General features: G+C 47.0%; 1 protein-coding gene across 2 annotated transcripts in view; it reads right to left on the reverse strand.

The window, feature by feature from the left end:
* Window positions 1-4,595: 4,595 nt before the first annotated feature.
* Window positions 4,596-20,431, reverse strand: part of Tuft1 (tuftelin 1) — a 41,896-nt gene continuing 26,060 nt past the window's right edge. For both annotated transcript variants that reach the window (XM_051198791.1, XM_051198790.1), the window contains 7 exons: window positions 16,930-17,043; window positions 13,212-13,340; window positions 12,577-12,671; window positions 8,595-8,700; window positions 7,811-7,894; window positions 6,549-6,649; window positions 4,596-6,039 (listed from right to left, as the gene is read on the reverse strand). In XM_051198791.1, coding sequence (XP_051054748.1) covers window positions 5,976-6,039; window positions 6,549-6,649; window positions 7,811-7,894; window positions 8,595-8,700; window positions 12,577-12,671; window positions 13,212-13,340; window positions 16,930-17,043 — 693 coding nt within the window. In that variant the 3' untranslated portion in view covers window positions 4,596-5,975. The remainder of the gene's footprint in view (window positions 6,040-6,548; window positions 6,650-7,810; window positions 7,895-8,594; window positions 8,701-12,576; window positions 12,672-13,211; window positions 13,341-16,929; window positions 17,044-20,431) is intronic.

Genomic DNA, 20,431 nt, shown 5'->3' on the forward strand with positions numbered 1-20,431 from the left:
ACAACTCCAGCTCCAGGGGATTGGTACACAGACACACATGCAGACAAAACAACTATACACATAAAGTAAAACTAAAAAAAAAAAAAAAAAAAAAAAAAAAATGGTTTTATCAAGATCACAAAGGGAAACATTTTAGCCCAAAAATATAAACTGAGATTTTGGATTATTTTTAAGTAATGAAGTTAAAAACACAATAGGTGGAGCTGGAGGGATAGTTCAGTGGTTAAGAACACTGGCTGTTTTTCCAGAGGACCCACGTTCAATTCCCAGCACCCACAGGGCAGCTCACCACTGTCTATAACTTCAGTTCCAGGGGACCTGACACCCTCACACAGTCATACATGCAGGCAAAACAGCAATGCATTAAAAAAAAAAAAAGACAGTGGCAACATTTAGTCAATAAACATAAACAAGGAATACTAAAGTCCCACTAAGTGCATGGCCAGGATAGCTCAAAAGAGATCACATCACAGCCTTTTTTCTGCACATATTCATTTAAGCTCCTCCCCTCCATGAGGCACCATGTCTTGGAGGATTTAGGAAGGACTATAGCTTCCTACAGTGTGGTCCTGCCCTTGGAGATCTTGTGTTAGGTGGAATAAGGTAGGAGGCAGTTCAGAGACAATGTCACTGCAATTGGCCTGGGAAATAAAAAATATCTTACTGGCTCAGACAGAGACACTGAGAAGTTCACCAAAGCCTCTGCCACCCAACAAGATTCTGGAGCCTACTCACCCCACAGTCCGTCCTATAGCACTTGGCTCAATACTGTACATATAATAGGGGTGGGGTTTTCTTCCTTTTTGTTTTTGTTTCTTCGAGACAGGGTTTCTCTGTATTGTTTTGGAGCCTGTCCTGGAACTAGCTCCGTAAACCAGGCTGGCCTCGAACTCAGAGCTTCCTCTGCCTCCTGAGTGTTGGAATTAAAGGCATGTGACACCAACACCCAGCCCTTTTGTTGTTTTGCTTTGGCTTTGGTTTTGGTTTTAAGATGTATTATGTATACAGTGTTCTGCCTCCTTGACAGAAGAGGACACCAGATCTCATTACAAATGGTTGTGAGCCACCATTGAACACAAGACCACTGGAAGAGCATCCAGTGCTCTTAACCTCTGAGTCATCTCTCTAGCCCCTTATTTATTATTGCTAAACCTCTTCCTTTACCCCCTTTTGCTCCATCTCCTAGCAATAACAATCTCTGTAGTTTCTTTTCTTAAAAGACTTACATTTATTATTTGCAATGTGTGCATGGGTCTGTGCACAGTCACTGGGCCCTCTGAAGCGGCGATTACAGGCAGCTGTGAGCGAGCTGCCTTAGGCAAGTGCTTGTTACTTTTAGACAAGATTCCAATAAATCTTTGGTGGTAACTAGAGACACAGGCAGCAAGGTATGGCTACAGGTGTAATCCAGGCTTAAGGCAACAAGCTAAGGGTGAGTTGCTAGCATGGGTCAGGCCACACGGGAGATTTTCCAATAGAGAGAACTTTGGCATGTTGACAAACCAGATATAATTAGATTATGAAATGGAAAGAGGAGTCGAAGATGGCTGAAAATGTCTAGTCTAAAGGGTTATGATTGTACTAAGAGAAAGCAGAGAAACTGAAGTCTGATGACAACACCTGTTGTTGTAGCACATAGGAGGCTGACATAGGAGAAGAACCAGGGTTCAAGATCAGCCTGTGTATATAATGAGACCCTGTCAGAGGGAGGGAGGGAGGGGAGAGAGGGAGGGGAGAGAGGGAGGGAGAGAGGAAGGAAAGGGAGGGAGGGATGGAGGGAGGGAGGAAGGGATGGAGGGAGGGAAGGAGGGAGGGAGGGAGGAAAGAGGGAGAGAGGGACGAAGGAAAGGAAGGGAGGGAGGTAAGGAGGAAAGGAAGGGATGGAGGGAGGGAGGAAGGAATGGAGGGAGGGAGGGAGGGAGGAAGAGGGGGAGAAAGGGAGAGATTGTAAAGGGGACAGAGTAGATGAAGGCTGGTTACTGACGCTGAGATTATAAAGTCAAGGTGAGAAGTCCATTTTTTTAATTGAGCAATGCGTTTTGAAAATTTATATAGCATGTCAGTTAAAATGCAAAACCACACTGAAAGATACAGGGCAGACAGAAGGGCCCAGAACCCTAGTGACAGGGAGGGAAGGGCTGGGCCTGTGACAGCTCAAGTGTGCTCAGAGGTCCTGCGGTTTAAGACTTTCCAGGGTGACCAACACCCTGGAAATTCATTATCCTGCCTCCATCTACCCTCAATCTCTTTGTCCACAGGCCTCCAGGAAAAGAGATTCTAGCATAAAGGCCACACACATCTTAAGAGTCCCAAGTCGGCTTTGGTGAGCCCAAAAGTACTTATTTCTAAGAATGACTTCTTTTATCCTCAGCCTGGATACACATTTTCCTTGGGAAAGGGGAGATATTTGGGTCTCCAACTTTTGAGTTTCAAGGCCACATGCTTATAATTGGGACAGAACAGGGGGAACAATTGCTCCTTGCAAAGTCAGAGCTCTAAACCAAAGCGTGGAAGAGGCCAAGGGCCCTAGGCTAACATCTGTTGTTGAGTCATAGCCTGAACAGACGCAGGCACTCGCTCACAGTGTGCTCTGCGGAAGCAGAGAGCTCAGGATCACACAAGCCCCACTGAAAACAGCTGCTCAGAACCAGGAGATGGCTGGAGAGGGAACATGGCTTGTCCCATGCAGAGGCTGTCAGCCTCTCCTGTTAAAGTAAGTTCCCTGTCAGGTAGAGCTTCCACCCAGTGTGGAAACATTTCACGGTGGAATGGTGAACAGTGACTTAAAACAGGGACAGAGCAAGGTGTGGAGGTGTACCCTGAAGTCCCAGCACTTGAGGAGGTGGTGGGTAAAGCAGGAGGATGGTGAATCTGAGGCTAGCCTGAGCTACATAATGAGACCCAAAGAAACAGAGAGACAGAGTACAAAGACACAAAGAAAAATGAACAAATCATCTTTGAACCTTAGAAACCTGTCTGGCCTGGAACTCACTGTGTAGACCAGGCTGGCCCTTCCACCCACAGAAATCAAGCTGCCTCTGCCTCCCAAGTCCTGGGGTTAAAGGTGTGCACCGCTATGCTCTGGGCTCTTTTTCTTTTTTCTTTATTTTGGTAGGGTTTTATTTTGCGACAGAGTCTTACTAAGTTGACTAGGCTGCCCTTAAATTTTCAGTTCTCCTGCTGCATCACCAAAGCAGCTGAGGCTAACATACTCCACCTGGTCAAAACAGTTGGCATGTGTTACTACTCTTTTCTGCTCAGTGCAAGGCAAAAAACGAAGCCCTGGAATATGGACGGTTGTTGTGAAGGCAGGGAGCAAATGCTCCTGTGGGCTTCTTTTCCCACACCAGGCTGGCAATGATGGCTGCATGTCTGGGCAGCTCTTAACACCCTCATGGCAAAGATCCCAGAGAGGCAGAACTCAAAGCCTCCCTCAGGCTGCATACAGGAGTTGGCTTAAAACACCACAAAACACAGGCAATAAAAAACGGCCGAAGCCAGGAGCTTGCTACCTCCTCAGTCCAGTCAGCATCGCTAACCGGAAACCGTCAAGATGCTGAGTGGTTGCCCAGCCACTCTCCTGCATCCTCTTTGGCCTTGCTCCTTTTAGCAGCAGCACACAGTGGCAGACGAAGCAGTTGCCAAAGATGCCCTCCATACACACACACATTTTTGTCTAAAGAATCTCTTAGAGCCTTGCTTCTGGTCTCCAGAAAGTCTCCTGCCCCCACCTCTTATCTGCACCCCGCATCTCTGCTCCTCCCGTGTAGCCCAGCAGGCCCTGTGGGAGAGCCTCCCTTTCCTGCAGGGCAGTACACTCACTCCTGCATCCTCCAGCCAGGCCAGTCTTCTTGGCACCCTTGCCAACCCCACCCTGCTTCCACCCTGTTAATACTCTGAGACAAGCAGTCTGGATATACCTGTGCCAAGCTAGACTGCCAGGGCAAGAGAAACCCGGGAGTCAGGAGACAGATCCACATCTGGGGTGGAATGTTTCCAGTGCACACTGAATCAGCTGAGGAAGCAGGGGACCAAAACCTACATTCCCAATTGAAAGAGAAAGGGAAACCACAGGGACCAGGCAACAGGGGAGTGTTCTTTCCCATTTCCTTGGCCCAGGAGAGTTTGTGTAAATTCAGCTGTCTTGTTTGGCCCTGCAGCCAACTAGTTTCCTGGCAGAAAGGGGGGGAAATGCTATACTAACCCAATGATATCCAGAGACTGCCAGAAACTAATGAACTCTTGAAGAGTTGCAGTCAACATTTCCAGGGACCTGCCACTTCTGCAAAGGCTGTGAGCTCCTCACACACCTCTGCTGTGACTGGTGTCCCTCTGTGCAGGCTCCAAATCAGGACACAGAATGGCCAAGTTCAGGATTTCACAAGCCACTGCTCCAAACAGGGTCAAAGCTAGGGTTAGAGACCACGGGACCTGGTGGCTTGTAACTTCTAAATTTCACAACACCCTTATATCATAGTCTGAGAGAGCTATAATATCCCTTTCAGATGTTGACAACAGGATTTCACCTTCAAGAGACAGTGTATTATGTTCTTTCATCCTCTCCAAGAAGTAAAAGGAGACTTAGGCCCATGGAGTAAAGAGACATATGAGCATAATTTATTAAAGTCACCATACAACGGCTGTGTCACAGAAAGGAAAGGAATCTGAAGGGGCATGGAGATCATGTTCCATACCCTCATACTGTGAAGAGACTGTCTGGAGTGTCAGGATACTATACAGACAAAGCCAGGTCCTGCCTGGTCCTGACACAGAAATACACAGACTTAAGGCAAGCCAAGTAGATCGAGGACTAAAGCTGTTCCCATGACCCCACATTCAGGAGCTTGAATGTTCTTGAGGCTACTAGAGCACACTATAGGAAACGCAATGAGCTGCAGGGTCATTTGGAGCTGAGATACAGATTGTTATGGGGTGGAAGGGTTTGGAGAGGTTAGAAGATCCCACCCCTGCCCCCAAAACAGTCCTGATTGCCCTATTCCCCGGACAGCACACACTTGGGGGCAGAAACTAGCCTCCTGAGTTGCAGACTGACTCAGGAGGAAGAAAGGAAAATCAGCAGCTAGAGGGAAGGCCCAGGGAGCCAACCAGAATACTCTCCCCACATCCGGGTAAGCCCAAACACCTCAGCAGGAGACTGCAGAGCATTGGTACTGAATCAACTCTGAGATGTAAGCAAAACCAGCAATAACTTAACAAATAAATACAGTGATGGTTTTGCTGAGACTGATGAAGCAGTTCTAGCTCTGGGTCAGGAAGACTGAGGTGTGCCTTTCAGGACACTACAGGGAAAACCTAAAGACTGGGAGCTTCCAAAGTGGGGAGAAGTCACATCAACTTTTCATGGCCCAAAGAACCTTCCTGCTAAAAACCTGCTCCCTGAATGTACATTGTCCCCATGGTTTAGGTTCACTGGCTGAGACCAGCCAGGCCTGGCCTGCTAGCCTCCATTAGCTGACTGTGGGAGGCCGACAGCATGGCACAGGGGTGGAGCTAACTAGAAAAACAGTTTGTTGCTAAGAACTGAGCTGTGTTTGCAGAAGGAACTTCATACCCTCGGGACTTGCTCCAATCACTGTACATCTGCACTTCCGGCTTTTGGGGGCCGAGACAAATTTTGTCACTTCTCTGGACTTGATGAGGGCCTGGCTTTGGGGCAGCTAGATTCCAGTGTACGCAGCAGGGAAGCTCTGTTACACCGAAAAACAGTAACTGGGAGTAAGCAGATTGTCCTGTCCCTGCTAGCAGGAGAATGTCTTCCCAAGGCCTGCAATGTCCGGAGGAGACAGACTTCTGCTCCACCTGCCAGCAAGCAGAGGACAGGAGCCTGGGGCATAAGCCCAAGACCTGGGGCCACCAGGGTACTATCAGGAAGTCAGAGTCAGTATCAACAGCCTACGGGGTGGTGGGCTTCTCTGCAGGTCCGAGCAGCAACAGCAGCATCCACCTCCTGAAGCTCAGGTTTCCACCACTCGGATGAGAGGCATGGGCTTAGGGCTGGGAGGCTTGGATATCCTGACACTGGAGAAAAAGGAGTAAACATTGAGGGCTGTGCTAGGGTGTCCCTCTTCACAGAGCCTGCCCTCCACGGTGTCTCTGGAACACTACACTTGTCTGACTTGTCTCTTGAGTTCTAAGAGCTCAGAGCAGTGATTTTCAGTAATATGTATCTGGTGGCAAGGGTGATAAAGATAGGGACAGTTAACTGAAAAGTGGATATAGCTGAGATTCTTGATTCCCCTCCCCTCAAGATTTGAGGCCTTTTTGTGAATCTCTTAGAAACAAAAGACTCTCCTCTAGAAATATGCAAATACATGGTACAAATTTGCAGTGTGCAAATATTATAAACAAATTTTACGAACAGTCTCAGAGGTTCACATGCTTCCAGAAGCTAGAAAGTAGCCTGTTGAGTGAAGTAGGATCGGAGGCTGGGGCAGAAAGCTGAATTTAAGTCTTCCTTGCCTCAGCGCCAAAGGCTTTACAAGTTTCCTTGGCTCTCCTGCCTGGGCCCACACGCTGCATGTACTCACCTGCCCAGGTTCTCTGTCTTGGCTCGGGTCTGCGTGCTGAAGTTTCCGTGACTGATCTGCTTCTCTATCAGATGCTCCATGCGGTCATGCATTTCTAAGTTCTGAAATGCAAGCGTTGGTTACAGTGGGTCTCTCTGGCTTGCCACACGCTCCTGTTAACTCCATCTCCACCAGTACGCCCCCACCAGGGCTGCCCTCTCCCTTCATCCCCATCATTACATGTCACTCTCTGCCTCTAGAACTTGCTCCTCAGCAACACTTGTCACTTCTTTTCTTTTCTTTCTTTCTTTTTTTTTTTGTTTTTTGAGACAGGGGTTTCTCTGTGGTTTTGGGGTCTGTCCTGGAACTAGCTCTTGTAGACCAGGCTGGTCTCAAACTCACAGAGATCCGCCTGCCTCTGCCTTTCGAGTACTGGGATTAAAGGCATGTACCACGACCGTCCGACTAACACTAGCTTCTTGTCTTCAGGTGGAATAGTGGTATGCCTTTGTCTACAGCCTAGTTTTTAAAATATCTTTAGTTTATTGTTGTTTTTACTTCTACTTTTTAATTCATATGTACATCTGTGTGAGTGTATGCCACATGCACACAGGTAGGTGCCTTCGGAGTCTAGAAAAATGTGTCAGATGCCCAGGAGTTGCACATATAGGTGATTGTGGGCTGCCAGATGTGGGTGCTGGGAACTGAACTCAGGTTCTCTGGAAGAGCAGCAAGCACTTAACCGCTGAGCCGTCTCTCCAGCCCATACAATTTTGGTTTGGTTTGGTTTTTTCCCAACATATTTTATCTCAGCTCTAGACCATACTTTGTCTAAATACCCTGTCTCATATCTGTCTCCCCTGTTACAGGAATCTTCACACAGAGGATTGCAAAGTGACCTGAAGGCGGTCAACAGACAGGAAGGGCTCTGCAGCGGAGCAGAAATTAGACTAAGAATTCACTTTGGTAGTTGATTGGGCCCTTCCCCAGAGCTTTGAGGAGACACGGCTATAGAATGTGCCCTCTTCCTTCAAAGCCTGGCCCCACTGTCAGCAAAGCTCACGTGGTCAAGATGTGCCATGGGTGGTGGCTTGCACCATGACGCTCTGCCCTCTCTGGCAGGGACAGCCTTACCATCAAAAGCTGCTTCCTGGACTCTCTCTAGTCAAACGGCCATGGAACAACACTCCCAGCTACTGTCCAAGCAGCTGCTGGACAGGACCACCCCCCCCCCCCCCCCCGCCATGGCCAGTTCTCTGTTGGGGGCTATTCCATACACAAACCTCAGCTTCCAAATAGGCAATTTTCTCCTTGAGCTCTTGAATGGTGGTATCCTTGGATTGGATCACTGCTTTTGAATTCTGGAGCTGTGAGGATGAAAGAAACATGGAGTTCATTCTGCAAAGACTCTGTACATGCTCACCAAACCCCACTCTGACTACAGGGAAGCCAGCTCTGCTCCTCTCAAGTTTCATTGATGTTTCTATAAAACCTTTATTTTCATCACTCATGAACCCAGAAGCTGGGATGGTAGAGTGAGAGGAAGTGCCATCTGTAAATCCAAAGCGTATAGCAGACGATGCAGAACCTAGTCCTTCGGGTTCTGCAAGTGTGAATTATTTATTCATTCACCTAGGAGACATTCATTGAGTGCTTACCACATCATAGATATCGTTCTAGACAATGAGAAATGGCAGTAAACAAAACACATGTAAAGGGGGCTGGCTGGAAGGGAGGAAATGATCCTTCCCGTTTCAGGGAGAACTTTAGGAACAGTCTCCCAACAGGGCTGAAGCTCAGGCAGAGGAACAAACACTGATGGTCTTCACAGATAACTGGGTTTATTATGACTCATTTACCAAAAGGACTGAGAGTGTAAGTGAGGCCAGCTCCTTTCCTTTTCCAATGGGAAAGCCCAAACGAAATGCAAAAACAATGTCAGGGAAGGGCAGAGGAAGCACTAAGCCTGATCTCCATGTGTGTTCCCACGAGCTGTTTTAACTCAGTTATGAAAGCACGGGCTTGGGATGTGTGCACACAGAGCAGCTAAAATAGGACCCACTTTACCTGCTCTATCATCTGCCGGACTTTCCGTTGCTGGCTCTTGAGCATGTCATCCAAGTGGTGGATCTTCTCCCGAAACCCAGCCACCTCCTTTTCCAGAGCAGCAGTCCTGGGGATAAAGACCAGGAGCTGAGGTGAAGTCATACTTGCCACCAAGTGTGAGTGAGTCCCTGTGCCCCAGTCACCACCACTTTAGAGACTAGACGTCTAGTCTAAATGAGGAGAGCCAGCATAAGTCATTTGCATGTCACTAGGGGGCAGAGTGTTTTGTTTCGGCTTTGTCTTACGAGGTCTGGACCCCAATCACTCTTCAGAGTAGCCTGAAACCTACCCGTCTAGCTCTGAACTCACAGGTGTTGTCTTGCTTCAGCCTCCCTAGTTGCTAGAATTACAGGCATGCACTATCATGCCTTACCAGGAGCAAGTTTTTTTTTGTTTTTTGTTTTTTTTTGTTTTTGTTAACATTATTATTAAACTTTTTCAGTAATAAAGCCAGGAGAGAGCTGGCTGCCTTGACATAATGTTATAAGTTTCTGATTACTCCAAGGATTTAAGTAGGGACTTGGATTATTCTAAGCAAACAAAGCCAAGATCCTCAATAAGAAATATTTGTTCTCTTAATTCTTTTAAAAAAGTTTTTAATGATTTTTTTAAAATTATTCTATGTGTAGTAGTGTTTTACCTGCATGTATGTCTGTTGGGTCCCCTAGAACAGGAGTTAAAGACAGGTGTGAGCTGCCATGTGGGTGCTGGGAATTGAACCCAGGTCCTCCGGAAGAACAGCCAGTGCTCTTTACTCCTGGCCATCTTTCCAGCTCCCCTGTCCAATACTCTTTTGTTCAAGACAGGGTTTCTCCATGCAGCCCTGGCTGTCCTGGTGCTCACTTTGTAGAGCAGGCTGGCCTCGAATTCCAGGAGATCCACCTGCCTCTGCCTCCTGAGTACTAGGATTAAAGCCACCTCCACCTGACTATCCTTAATTCTTAAGAGACTTCCTCAAACCCTTATAAATTTACAAACACAGGAGTGATGGAGACATGTTTTACTATACAGTATTTGGTCTTGGTGTTTCCAGCCCCTAACAAGATATCTAGACTCTCCAGAAATGCTGAGTGTAGTAAGCACACTAAGAAAGGGAATATTGGCTAGGGTTTGTAGATAATTGCAGTATGGGGCTAGTTAAACTTCAGCCCCTCTCCAACCTGTAAGGGAGTGAGCAACCACTGGTCAAAGTGCTCAAAGATCTTTTGGATCCAGAACTGCATATGCACATCAAGAGGACAGCATGTACCAACCCCCTGGGGACGGCAGTGCTGTCCCCTCTGGACCTCACCCTTTATGCCCCTTCATCTCTCGTTCACCTGAATCCTTTACGGACATAATAACATTGTTTCATCAGTTCTATGAGCCACTACAAAAAATCCTGAACCAAAGGAAGCAACTGAGCATGCTAATTTTAACCATCAGCTAAAGTGTGGGCAGAACTGAACCCTTGACGTGTGGGGCCCACATTAACTCTGGGTAGTCTCAGCCTTGAATTAGATTGTGGGATGCATAATCAGTGTCAAGAGAAAAGTAGAAAGTTGCTTGATGTCACAATGCTCTGAGCATTTTCTAAGTCAGTCACTTTTAAGGATGCCCAGAGGGCCCTAAAGGGCCACAGGCACTGGTTACTCCCAGTTCTGCCTGAAGACAAGTGCATGCCGCTAGAAATGGGTGGTACTCAGGGTGAGGTGGTTACAATGCACCTGTGCCTACATACTTCCTGAACTTGGAACGTTCTAAATCCATGCGAGGGTTCACGAGGGTGTGCAGCTGTCAAACATTCCAGAGCATTAGTTTGGGATCATCTCACCCTTCATTTCTCTTGTTCTCTCTTAGTCTGCCCTTAGTACATTCCACAAAGAGGAAGGGGGAGGGGGTCTGACCGCAGCCATCCCTCAGTACCCAAGGGGGAATGACTACAGACTCATCCCTCACTAGTATTTTCATGTGTCCTATACATGTGCATCCTCCCTTATATTTTACCTCTACATTATTTAGGCTACCTAATACAAATAACTGTTTAGTGTTTGTTTTGAGGGCCAGTGGCAACCACGTAGCATATTATGCCATGTGGGTTGATGTCTCTAGGAGGCCTGCTGTTTTCTGAGGAGAGATAGACAAGGGATTGGATCTGGGGGAGAGGGGAGGTAGGGAAGAGGAAGATACAGGGGTGGGGTAATGGCGCTCAGGATGTAATATATGTGAGAATAGAAGAAATAATAAAGGGGTTGGAGAGATGGCTCAGAGGTTAAGAGCACTGGCTGCTTTTCCAGAAGTCCTAAGTTCAATTCCCAGCAACCACATGGTGGCTCACAACCATCTGTAATGAGATCTGGTGCCCTCTTCTGGCCTGCAGTATGCATGCAGACATAAAGCAGAGCACTATACATAATAAATAAATATTTTAAAAAGAAAAAATAATGAAAAAAAAAAAGATTTCTGATGACAGAAGAAACTGATGTAGAATATTTATAGCCAAAAAAAAAAAAAAAAAAAGACTGTAGATATTCAGTAAAGAGACAATTTCCAATTTCCCTTTTTTTTTTCTTTGAGACAGGGTCTCAAAGTCCTGGGTGACCTAGATCTTGCTATGTAGACCAGTTTGTCCTCAAATTCTAGATCCACCTGTATCTACCTCCTGGGCGCTAGAATCAAAGGCATGAGCCAGCTTCAACTGTTCTCCTAAAGTTACTTTGCTATGAAGTCAACCCACAAAGGGGCTAACGATAAAATGATGCCTGCATTTTCCATGCCAGGAAGGTCAAATTTGGGTTGTCCTAAAGCGACAAAGGGGCTGTGACAGTGTCTACTGGTCTTGGCCCTTCAGGTCATGCCGACCAAGTTTGAAAAAGGTCACTGAAACAATGACAATCAGACCCACGATGGCCTACTGAGGTTTAACTGTTTGTTGTTCATTTACTTTTGAACCAAATCTTGTTAAGCTGCCCAGGCTGGCCTGGATCTCAGGGTCCTTCTGCCGGTACCCCCTGAGTACCTGGGAGGGTGGGTACTGACTACCACTACTGCACCCAGAGAGGACATATTCAGTGAGAAGTGAGAATTTCACTCTGTAGTACAAGCAATCCTCCTGCCTCGGACTTTCTTTTTTATTTATTTTTTGTTTTTCGTTTTTCAAGACATGCTTTCTCTGTATTGCTTTGGAGCCTGTCCTGGAACTAGCTCTGTAGACCAGGCTGGCCTCGAACTCACAAAGATCTGCCTGCCTCTGCCTCCCGAGTGCTGGGATTAAAGTGTGCACCACCAATGCCTGGCATGCCTCAGCCTTCCAAGTGCCAGGATTATGGGTATGTGTCCCTACTCTCGGTCAACACTTTATTGGGGTCCTGAAGATCGAGGAGGCAGTCTTTGCTCTGTGGGTCCCACCGACCTGAGTCTTCTGATCCCCTCTCCTCAGAGGAAATTTGTCAAACCTTCTAATCTTGGAGGCAGAAAACTCTCAGCAATCCCCTACAGGCCTGCAAATCAGCAGAGAGTTCTTGGTTTCTATCTGAACTGCTGAGAGCACCAGGAAGTCCTCATGGGGCTTTTGGTTCTGCCTTGAGAGCCTGGAGAAATTACATGGCCTTCAGGAACTTCTAGCGTTTCAACTTTAGGAGTGGGAAACTGAGGAGTGACGCGCCCAATGAAACCTCCTGCAGGGAGAACTGCAGCAGCCCCTGCTTCCTCGGCTCTGCCTGACCTTAGCTCTAAAACCATAAGATCATCTTCCTTAGGTCACTGCCCCCATGCTAAATGAGCTCAAGAAGAAGGCAGCCTTCTGAACTGTATCTGCCTGGGTGGGGCTCCTCCCTAGGTGAGCACACTGAGCTCGAACTGGAAGGTCTGACCTCAGCGCCAGCTTCTTTCCAGCCCTGGCAGCAGGGTACACCGCCCGCCCTCTCTTTCCTACACCTGGCTTTACAGTGAATAAGGCCCTTACTTTTCTCTTTCTGCTTGGCAGTCGGCGTTCTTGATCCGAAGCTCCTCTAAGGCCACCTCCCCTTCCCTGACTTTCGACAGTAAGGCTTGATGCTCCTGCGTGGGACAAAAGGAAAGGCATTGAAGCAGGAATGCACGACAACAGAGTCTGTGCTTGGGGAGAAATGGGTACCTGAACAGGGACTCGGCTGCTACTGGGCCTGGGACTGTTGCCAAAGAGCAGCAGGCCAAGCTGGTTTGATGGGCGCCCTCCCTGTCAGGGATAGCCTTTTCCACTTTCAGCTTACAGAAACTTCCCAGCCTCACCCAGCTGCCGCAGGGAGAACTAGGTCCTGGGTTGTGCAAACCCACCTGCCAGCCCTGGCGGCCAGTCCTGGATGAGCCAGGCGGAGTGACTGGCTGCTAAGAAGAGTATTCAGAAACCCAAAGGCACCTGTATGACAACAGGTCTAAGGTGCGAATACTTTCACCTGTAGTCAAAGGAGACAGGGCTGGATGTCCGATCTTCCATCCCTAAAGTGCTGGAAGGTATCAGAAGGGATGTGCCTGGCTGCTAGGAAGGGATGCTGCTGAGCTACTAGAGAAAGCAGTCTCAGATCCCAGGGCTGGACACTGAAGCCAAAACATCACCATTACCGTCTCCATTCCCAGCAAGCGCCTCTGTAGCTCCCCGACTTCTGCCGATTTCTGCTCCACTCTGTCCTCCTCTCTCTGAAGGGCCACATGACTCTGTTCTGCTTCCCGCTGGTACTGTTTGAGTGTAACCTATGACACGTGTTCAATGGTGAAAGGAACAAAGGCAAACACAGATGAGCCTTACAAAGAGAACCTGTGGTAGATTCAGAGGCATGATGGGACAAAGAAAGCAACTATAAGGAGCTTCCCATCTCTCCCCATCTCCATCCAGGGCTCCTGTGGAGACTAACTGGTCCCTCACGGATTAACTCCATCTCCAAGGTTAACTGGCACACAGTTCATCAAGATTCCCGGACGACATCTTCAACACCTCCACAACCCCTCCAGTGCTGACCAAGCTTAACCCAATGTTGTGGCTTCCCTGCTAATCAGAAGCAAATATCCCAGGAGACACGCTCCTAGTCGGCCATCTCCCCACTCCTCCAGCTCCACACCAAGACCAGCACAGCGCCTGAGCAGGTGCTGCAGCACGCAGAATCTACCCTTCAGCAGATGAGAAAGCACTTTGGAAAGAACAGCAGAGTTTTCAATCGTTAGAATGAGAAAGAAAGAACTTGCCTTGTTTCCTCTTCCTACAGCTCACCAACTCCTGTTTACTCCTCAAGTCTCACAGATATCCCTTCTAAACATCCTCCTAGCCCTGAGCAGGTCCTGTTCAAGTTCATGCCACTCAGGCCTGGGGTCCTTCCACACTTCCAAAGAGCCACAGATTCCTTACTTGCAGCAACTGCTGGACAGTTTGGGGCGGAACTGGTGTTCATCTAGTCCATACTCTCCCTGCCACAAATCAAACTAGAGAATGCCAGGGTCCATGCAACCACCAAAACGTCACCATCCATTTCTCTGCTTCCCACTCACCCCGGACACCTATCATTTGATAAAAGAGAATCCAGATAAACTCTGTGGTAGATGACAGACAGAAAGCAGCCAGTTTGTCTGGATTTTTCTAATCTCAGAATCAGGGAAGAGAAAGCCCAGCACAGAAAGTGTATGATGGGACCTGTCCTAGCCAAGCAAATTCACTGCAAATTTCCTCCTGACAGCAGGCAGCTAGTAGAATAAGGAACCCATGCTTAATGGCAGGCGATACTTTGATAGTTGTCAATCTTGCCCTTCATACTCCTAGGTCCAGAAAAGCAGACTGAACAAATCTCATTCATCAGGAGAGTTTAAGAAACACCCTCAATAAGGTATATTAGCCTAAAAGAGGGCAGCTTCTTGAGCAGGACCTTAGAAAAAGGGTTCTCATCTCAGTACATTGACATCACGCTCAGGCTGATGTGTGCCAGAGCAGAGTAACAGAGCCATGATCTAAATCCAGTGTCTACCATAGAATCACAGAAACACAAAAACAAACCCACAGCAACCAACAGGCCTAAATGAAAAAAACAAAACAACAACAGGCCAGACTTGTTTTCTGAATCTGTCCCAGCATCTCCGCCTGCCCTGTTCACACAGGAAGGAACCTGACCTGAGGGGCACCTGCCTCAGATGGGTAAGGAGGGAGGCAATCCCACCACCCCAAACTGCTGCCTGCAGCTTACGGCCAGGCAGTTCTTCCTTAGGGGCTGCAGGCTCCACCACAGTCAGGAATGACAAGCATGTCTGGAATGCCTCAACTTCTCAAGGCCTTCTAAGATCCTAAACCTGCCCAGGGCTACAGCGTCAACCTCCTTTCCTTGTATTTCTTCCAGAGAATAGAGGAAATAGGTGGTCATCAAACATAAATAACCAGATTATCTAAACTGTGCCACAGGAAACTGTCTGGGAACTCCTTGACCAAATGGCTGCTTTTGCTCACAAACTGGTCTTAAAACTGTTCCAAGTCAAACTATGTATAGCAGGAAACCCAGCACCTAGGAAAACAAAGCCTGTCTCCCTTTTCTGGGCCCACCTGAGACAAATGCTCACACACAACCTCACACAGTCGGTAGGTGGGTCATGAATCCTTCCAAACAACCCCAGTCAGCTCAAAGGGAAGCTGTGTCACGGCTCAAATTCCTTAACCCCAAGGCTCAGTGCTATCTTCTTCATCCTCAAACCGCCTCTCAAAACTCCCCTTGTTTAGGGTCAGTAGTAGATGGCTCAGCAGGTAAAGGTGCTTGCCACCAAGCCTGGGAGACCTGAGTTTCATGCCAGGGAGCCATAAAGGGGGAGGAAGGAACCAACTCCAACAAAGAGAAGCCAAACCTCCACATGGGCACTGCCAACCGCCCACAAGGAAGAAAAACACAAAAAGTTTTCTAGCTCCATGAAAGAGTTCAGGCTGGTCTTTCTCCTTCCACAAGTTTCCAGTGTGCTGTGATGAATATAATCCTATCATAATATATTTTATTTGTGGGTGAACAAAACCAGGTAACAGAAGGATAAATGCCACCAGAACAGACAGAAAACTGCCCGGTGCACTTCATTATATATGCAAAGAATTTTCCACGGTGAACTGAAGACCTTGCACACTCTTAATAGAAAGGGGCTTTTCTTGTTTGTAGACTTTAAAAAAAAATTCTCCTAAAACAATCTAGATTACTGGGGGTGGGGATTGGGCTGGTAAAATGGCTCAGCAGTGTAAATGTAGTTCAATCCCCAGGACCCACAAGGTGGAAAGAGAGAACTGACTCCAAATACATGTCATGGCAGTCAAGTATCCTCTAACTACCGCACAAATGACCGACCGACTGACTGAATAAATGAATAAATACACATAACTTTTTTACAAAATCAACTACAGAGTCAGAAATGTACCTCACTGGTAGTATGTCTGCCTAGGGTGCATTCCTCTCCAGGACCACAAAATCAATCAATCAACCAATCAAACAATCCAGGTTTGGGGAAGGTAAAGAATCAGGAGTTTTTCAAAGCCAGCCTGGGCTACATGAGAAAACAACAGGGGCTGGAGATAGCTCAGTGGATTAGAGGGCTTGCTGCTCTTCCAGAGGACCTAGGCTTGATTCCCATCATCCACCTGGCAGCCTAAAGCTATCTAGAACTCTAGTTCAGGGGATCTGACGCTCCCTTCTGACCTTCTCCGGCACCAGGCATTCATGTGATACACATACACATAGACAAAACAGCCATACATATAAAACAAATACAATCTAAGAAAAAAAAATCAACTGTAACAATAATAAAGGTGACAAAGCCTTGTGTGTTCACCAGCATAGCTATTTCTTTGACAACACAGATTTACTCACTCACTCAGCTGATATTTATGAAAGACCTTCCTTACGTCATGTTTTATACCAGGCACTGGGGTTCTGTGAATGTGATAGTAACAGTCCCGTGATTCTTATTATGGTACACACAGCAATGACTTATGAATTATCTGCAGTCCCAGACCAGAAGTATTACTCAACTTCGGTAAATCAGAGAAGCAAGACTCAGCCTTCAAAGGCTAGCCAGGAAGCCCAGAGGCAGAGCACTGCCAAACATACACAACGAAGGCATGTCCTCAGCACTGTAGGGAAAGACAAAGGAAAGACCTGTCCCTGATCTACGACCAGATTTGAACAACAGACACTTGAACATTCAAGGAAAGCGGAGGCAGAGGCAGACAGGGGGTGTGCAAGGCTTCAAAGTACTGCACTTCCATGATCCACCCAGAAAGATGAAGTCCATGCTGAGAAAGTCACTGCACTGCATCTGGGATCCCAGATCTTACCTCAAAAGCCACGCGGTCGGACTGGTGCCGCCGTTCAGCCTCCTGCAGCTTGGCAAGCAATTCCTGCACAGTCTTCTTCAAGCTCTCGACATCTTCAGTCATGCAGGTGTCAGCCTAGAACAGGAGCAGAGAAAGGAAAGGAAAGCTGCTGCCACATCTTTGACTTGGTGAGAGAAGGTCCCCTCCCTGCCCAGCACTGGGATTTGCACCACCTGTGGGGACCACCCTCACAAAAGAATTAGCATCACACCGGGCACAGGACAAACAAAACCATTCTCCTTTGATCCCTAAGGGATTCGGCCAGTCTCAAGTCACTCAACCATTTAGGACACAGTAATTTTTTTTTTAAAAAATAGATTATTGAATCTAGTTTAATCCAAAAAACAATTATTAATCTCAAAGTATTTTACATTGGTATGTATTTTGGTTTATTGATACAAATTAAAAGTTATTTTTTCTTGTTTTTTAATATATTATTTAATTTTTTAATTTTCATTTTACATATCGATCCCAGTTCCTTCTCTCTCCCTCCCTCCCCCCCTTCTTTCCCTCTCTCTCACCCTCACATGCACCCAGGCCACCCTCCCCTCCCAGCCCCCTCCCCCCACTCCACATGTAGGGTGATGCCACCCAGGTGGGGTCATCTAAATCTGTCAAGTCATTTGGAGTAGGGACTAGGACTCTGTCTCTAGGTTAAGGGAGTATCCCATCAAATAAATGATGTCTTCAATTTTTTACACGTATCTTCTGTGTTGGGGTGGCAGTGTGTGTGCCACTGAACACATATGGAGGAGGCCCCCTCCTTCCATCAAGTGGGTCTCAGGGGCTTCAGGACAAACCCAGACTTGGCTACAAGCAGTGTTATCTGATCATCTCCATGGCTCAGCAGAATGACTTCACAGTGTGTGTGTGTGTGTGTGTGTGTGTGTGTGTGTGTGTGCTATCTTTATGAGCATACCCTATCTTCTTCCAGATTAGAATGCTTTGTTGTTGTTTTGACATAAGGTCGCATTCTGTAGCCCAGATTGATCTGGAACTCACTATATATAATCCCAGCCTGACCTCAAATTTGTGGCAATCCTCCCTTGGCCTTCCTTGGCTTGGATTAAAGGTAGGAACTACCAGCCCCAGGTTCAGAGTAGAGTTCTCTGAGAGCAATGACTTTGCTCCCTTCTGGAGGAGACTTATTTGGCCCACATCTTTTGCTGTTTTCGCGACTCACTCACAGATCCCCATGGAAAAGGCTGTTGCTGGATAGACAGGGTCAGGGCAAAAGCACACAGCTCTGATGTGGTGAAGAAAAGGGTGTTTCACTAAGGTGAATGCTAGCCGTCCCTCCCAGACACACCCAGCCGTGGGCTGGTGGTAAGGCTGAGCAGACGTGCAGGGTCTCGCTCTCATTTCTGCTGCGAAGGCAGGAAACCCTGCATAATAACTCCTGGGGTTGGCACAGACTCTCCTGGGCTTGCACAGTAGGAAGCAGCAAGACCTTGACCGCCCCCCCCCACACACACACAATTCTCAGCTGGGTGAAGGGAGACATTCCCAGCCTTTGCATCCTTCCTGGCTCCTGTGGGCCTCCATTTCTATGTGGGTGAAATGGGGAAGCCTCCTCACCACGCCCTGCCTCATAGGCTGTTTCCAAAGTTGGGAAGGCAATACCTGGAGAGGCTTGAAGCTTATAAGAATATAGGCAGACATTGCCAGGTGCTACTATAATTTGTTACCAATAACTTCTTTGCCAAATATGGCGCTCCACGGAAAAGGAACAACTGAACCTGGATGGTTAATTAAGTCGCTTTGTCAGTTCCTCACTAGCCTCACTCAAGGACTTAGGCCAAAGGGAAACACTGCAACAGGCTCCTGGGATACAGCCCTGGCACGTTTATTTCAGCTGTCTGCTTGCAAGGCCCTTTCCATGACATGGAGAGTCTTTTCATTAATTAAAATATGTTCAGCTCAGTAGCAGACTGCTTGCTTAACGTGTGTAAGGGGTTTAATTCCCCGGGCTTAATTCCAAGCTCTAGAGAGGGAACGAGAGACTGATTTTATCATGTAATACAATATAACACAACAATAAAAGGCAGTTATAAAACTACATGTGAGAAGGACTAGGCTTCAAGCAGACATTGGCCCTTCTGCTTCAGTCTCCCAAGTCCTGAGATTACCGGCATATGCCTTCCTTTGTGACTCGACAAACCAGATTTTCATACAGTAATACAAATAGACCCTAAAAACGTATTTTGAGCAAAATGATTTAAAAGATACAAGCCCATTATATAAACTAAGATCACTTTACAGTGGCTTTACTTAAAGTCATATATCGAGTATTTCATAGTTAGTGGGAAAAGAAGAAAAGACAGTACGATCAGCGACAGGCCTTGGACCCATGATACACTGTGACTAATGGATAGATGTGATTCAGTTCCATACATGAAGGCCAAAAAGCCCAACCCAAAAAAAATTGTCCTTGGGGCTGGGTGTGCAGTTTAGTGGTGGAGGCCATAATTGCTGAAGAGACCCAGGTTCAATTCTCAGCACCAAACCGACAGAAACCCTTAAAAACAAAACTAACAAACAAAGAAACAGCAGGCAAACAAAGAAATGTGGTGTGTGGTGCAATCTCAAAATTGATTTGCATGGATGAAAAGTCAGAGAAAACTTCACCTAAGTCTAACTTGTCTCTCTCTGGAGATGAGACTGGATAGAGAGACAGGAAAAATGAGGGGTCATGGGAAGAGAAAGAAACCCCACATTCTGAAATCTGGCTGGGAGACAAAACCGTGAGCAGCACTGATAACGCCAAGGGTGCTTAGACACACTGCCAGGTTTCCTAAGAGGGCGTTAAACGAGGACACTAAAAACAACAAAAGAACTAAGCTTATTTTGGGCCAAAATGTTGTAAACATGACCATATTATCTCTCCTCTCATCCCAAACACCCTGCCAATATACCTCATAAATCGCCTTACAGGGTGACCAGTTGGCTCATGACCGGAGCCTGGAACCCACACTGTGGAAGGAGAGGGCCATCTCCCTCAAGCTGTCTTCTGACCTCCACACACATTTGGAGGCATTCACATGCACGCACACACACATACACACACACTCAAGTTCACACACACAATAAATAAAAAAACCATAAAAAGCTGTGCTTTAAATCACCTGACAATTTCGTTTATAAAAAGAAATTCTTTAAGACAAGAAATAGATCAGCTCATATATTTTTACTTAATTTTAAACTTAAAACTTAAGTTTTGTTTCGTTTTCAAACCGTGTTGTAAATTACATCCTTTCTGCAATGTAATCTAGAAAGCTACAAGATCACAAAGTGCCACTGAAAAAGGCCTAAGTTGAGGGCCCCTTTAACGAAGCCTGGGCTGTACTTTCCTAAGCCTCTAGCTTACCCTCTGATGCCCTACAGTGAAATCTGAAACATGTACTATCCCTGATCTTTACTAATAAACTGCCAACTTCGTTTCACTCAGACCCATCCTGGGATT

Source organism: Phodopus roborovskii, unplaced genomic scaffold (genome assembly GCF_943737965.1).
Source record: "Phodopus roborovskii unplaced genomic scaffold, PHOROB, whole genome shotgun sequence".
Classification (NCBI taxonomy): Eukaryota; Metazoa; Chordata; class Mammalia; order Rodentia; family Cricetidae; genus Phodopus; species Phodopus roborovskii.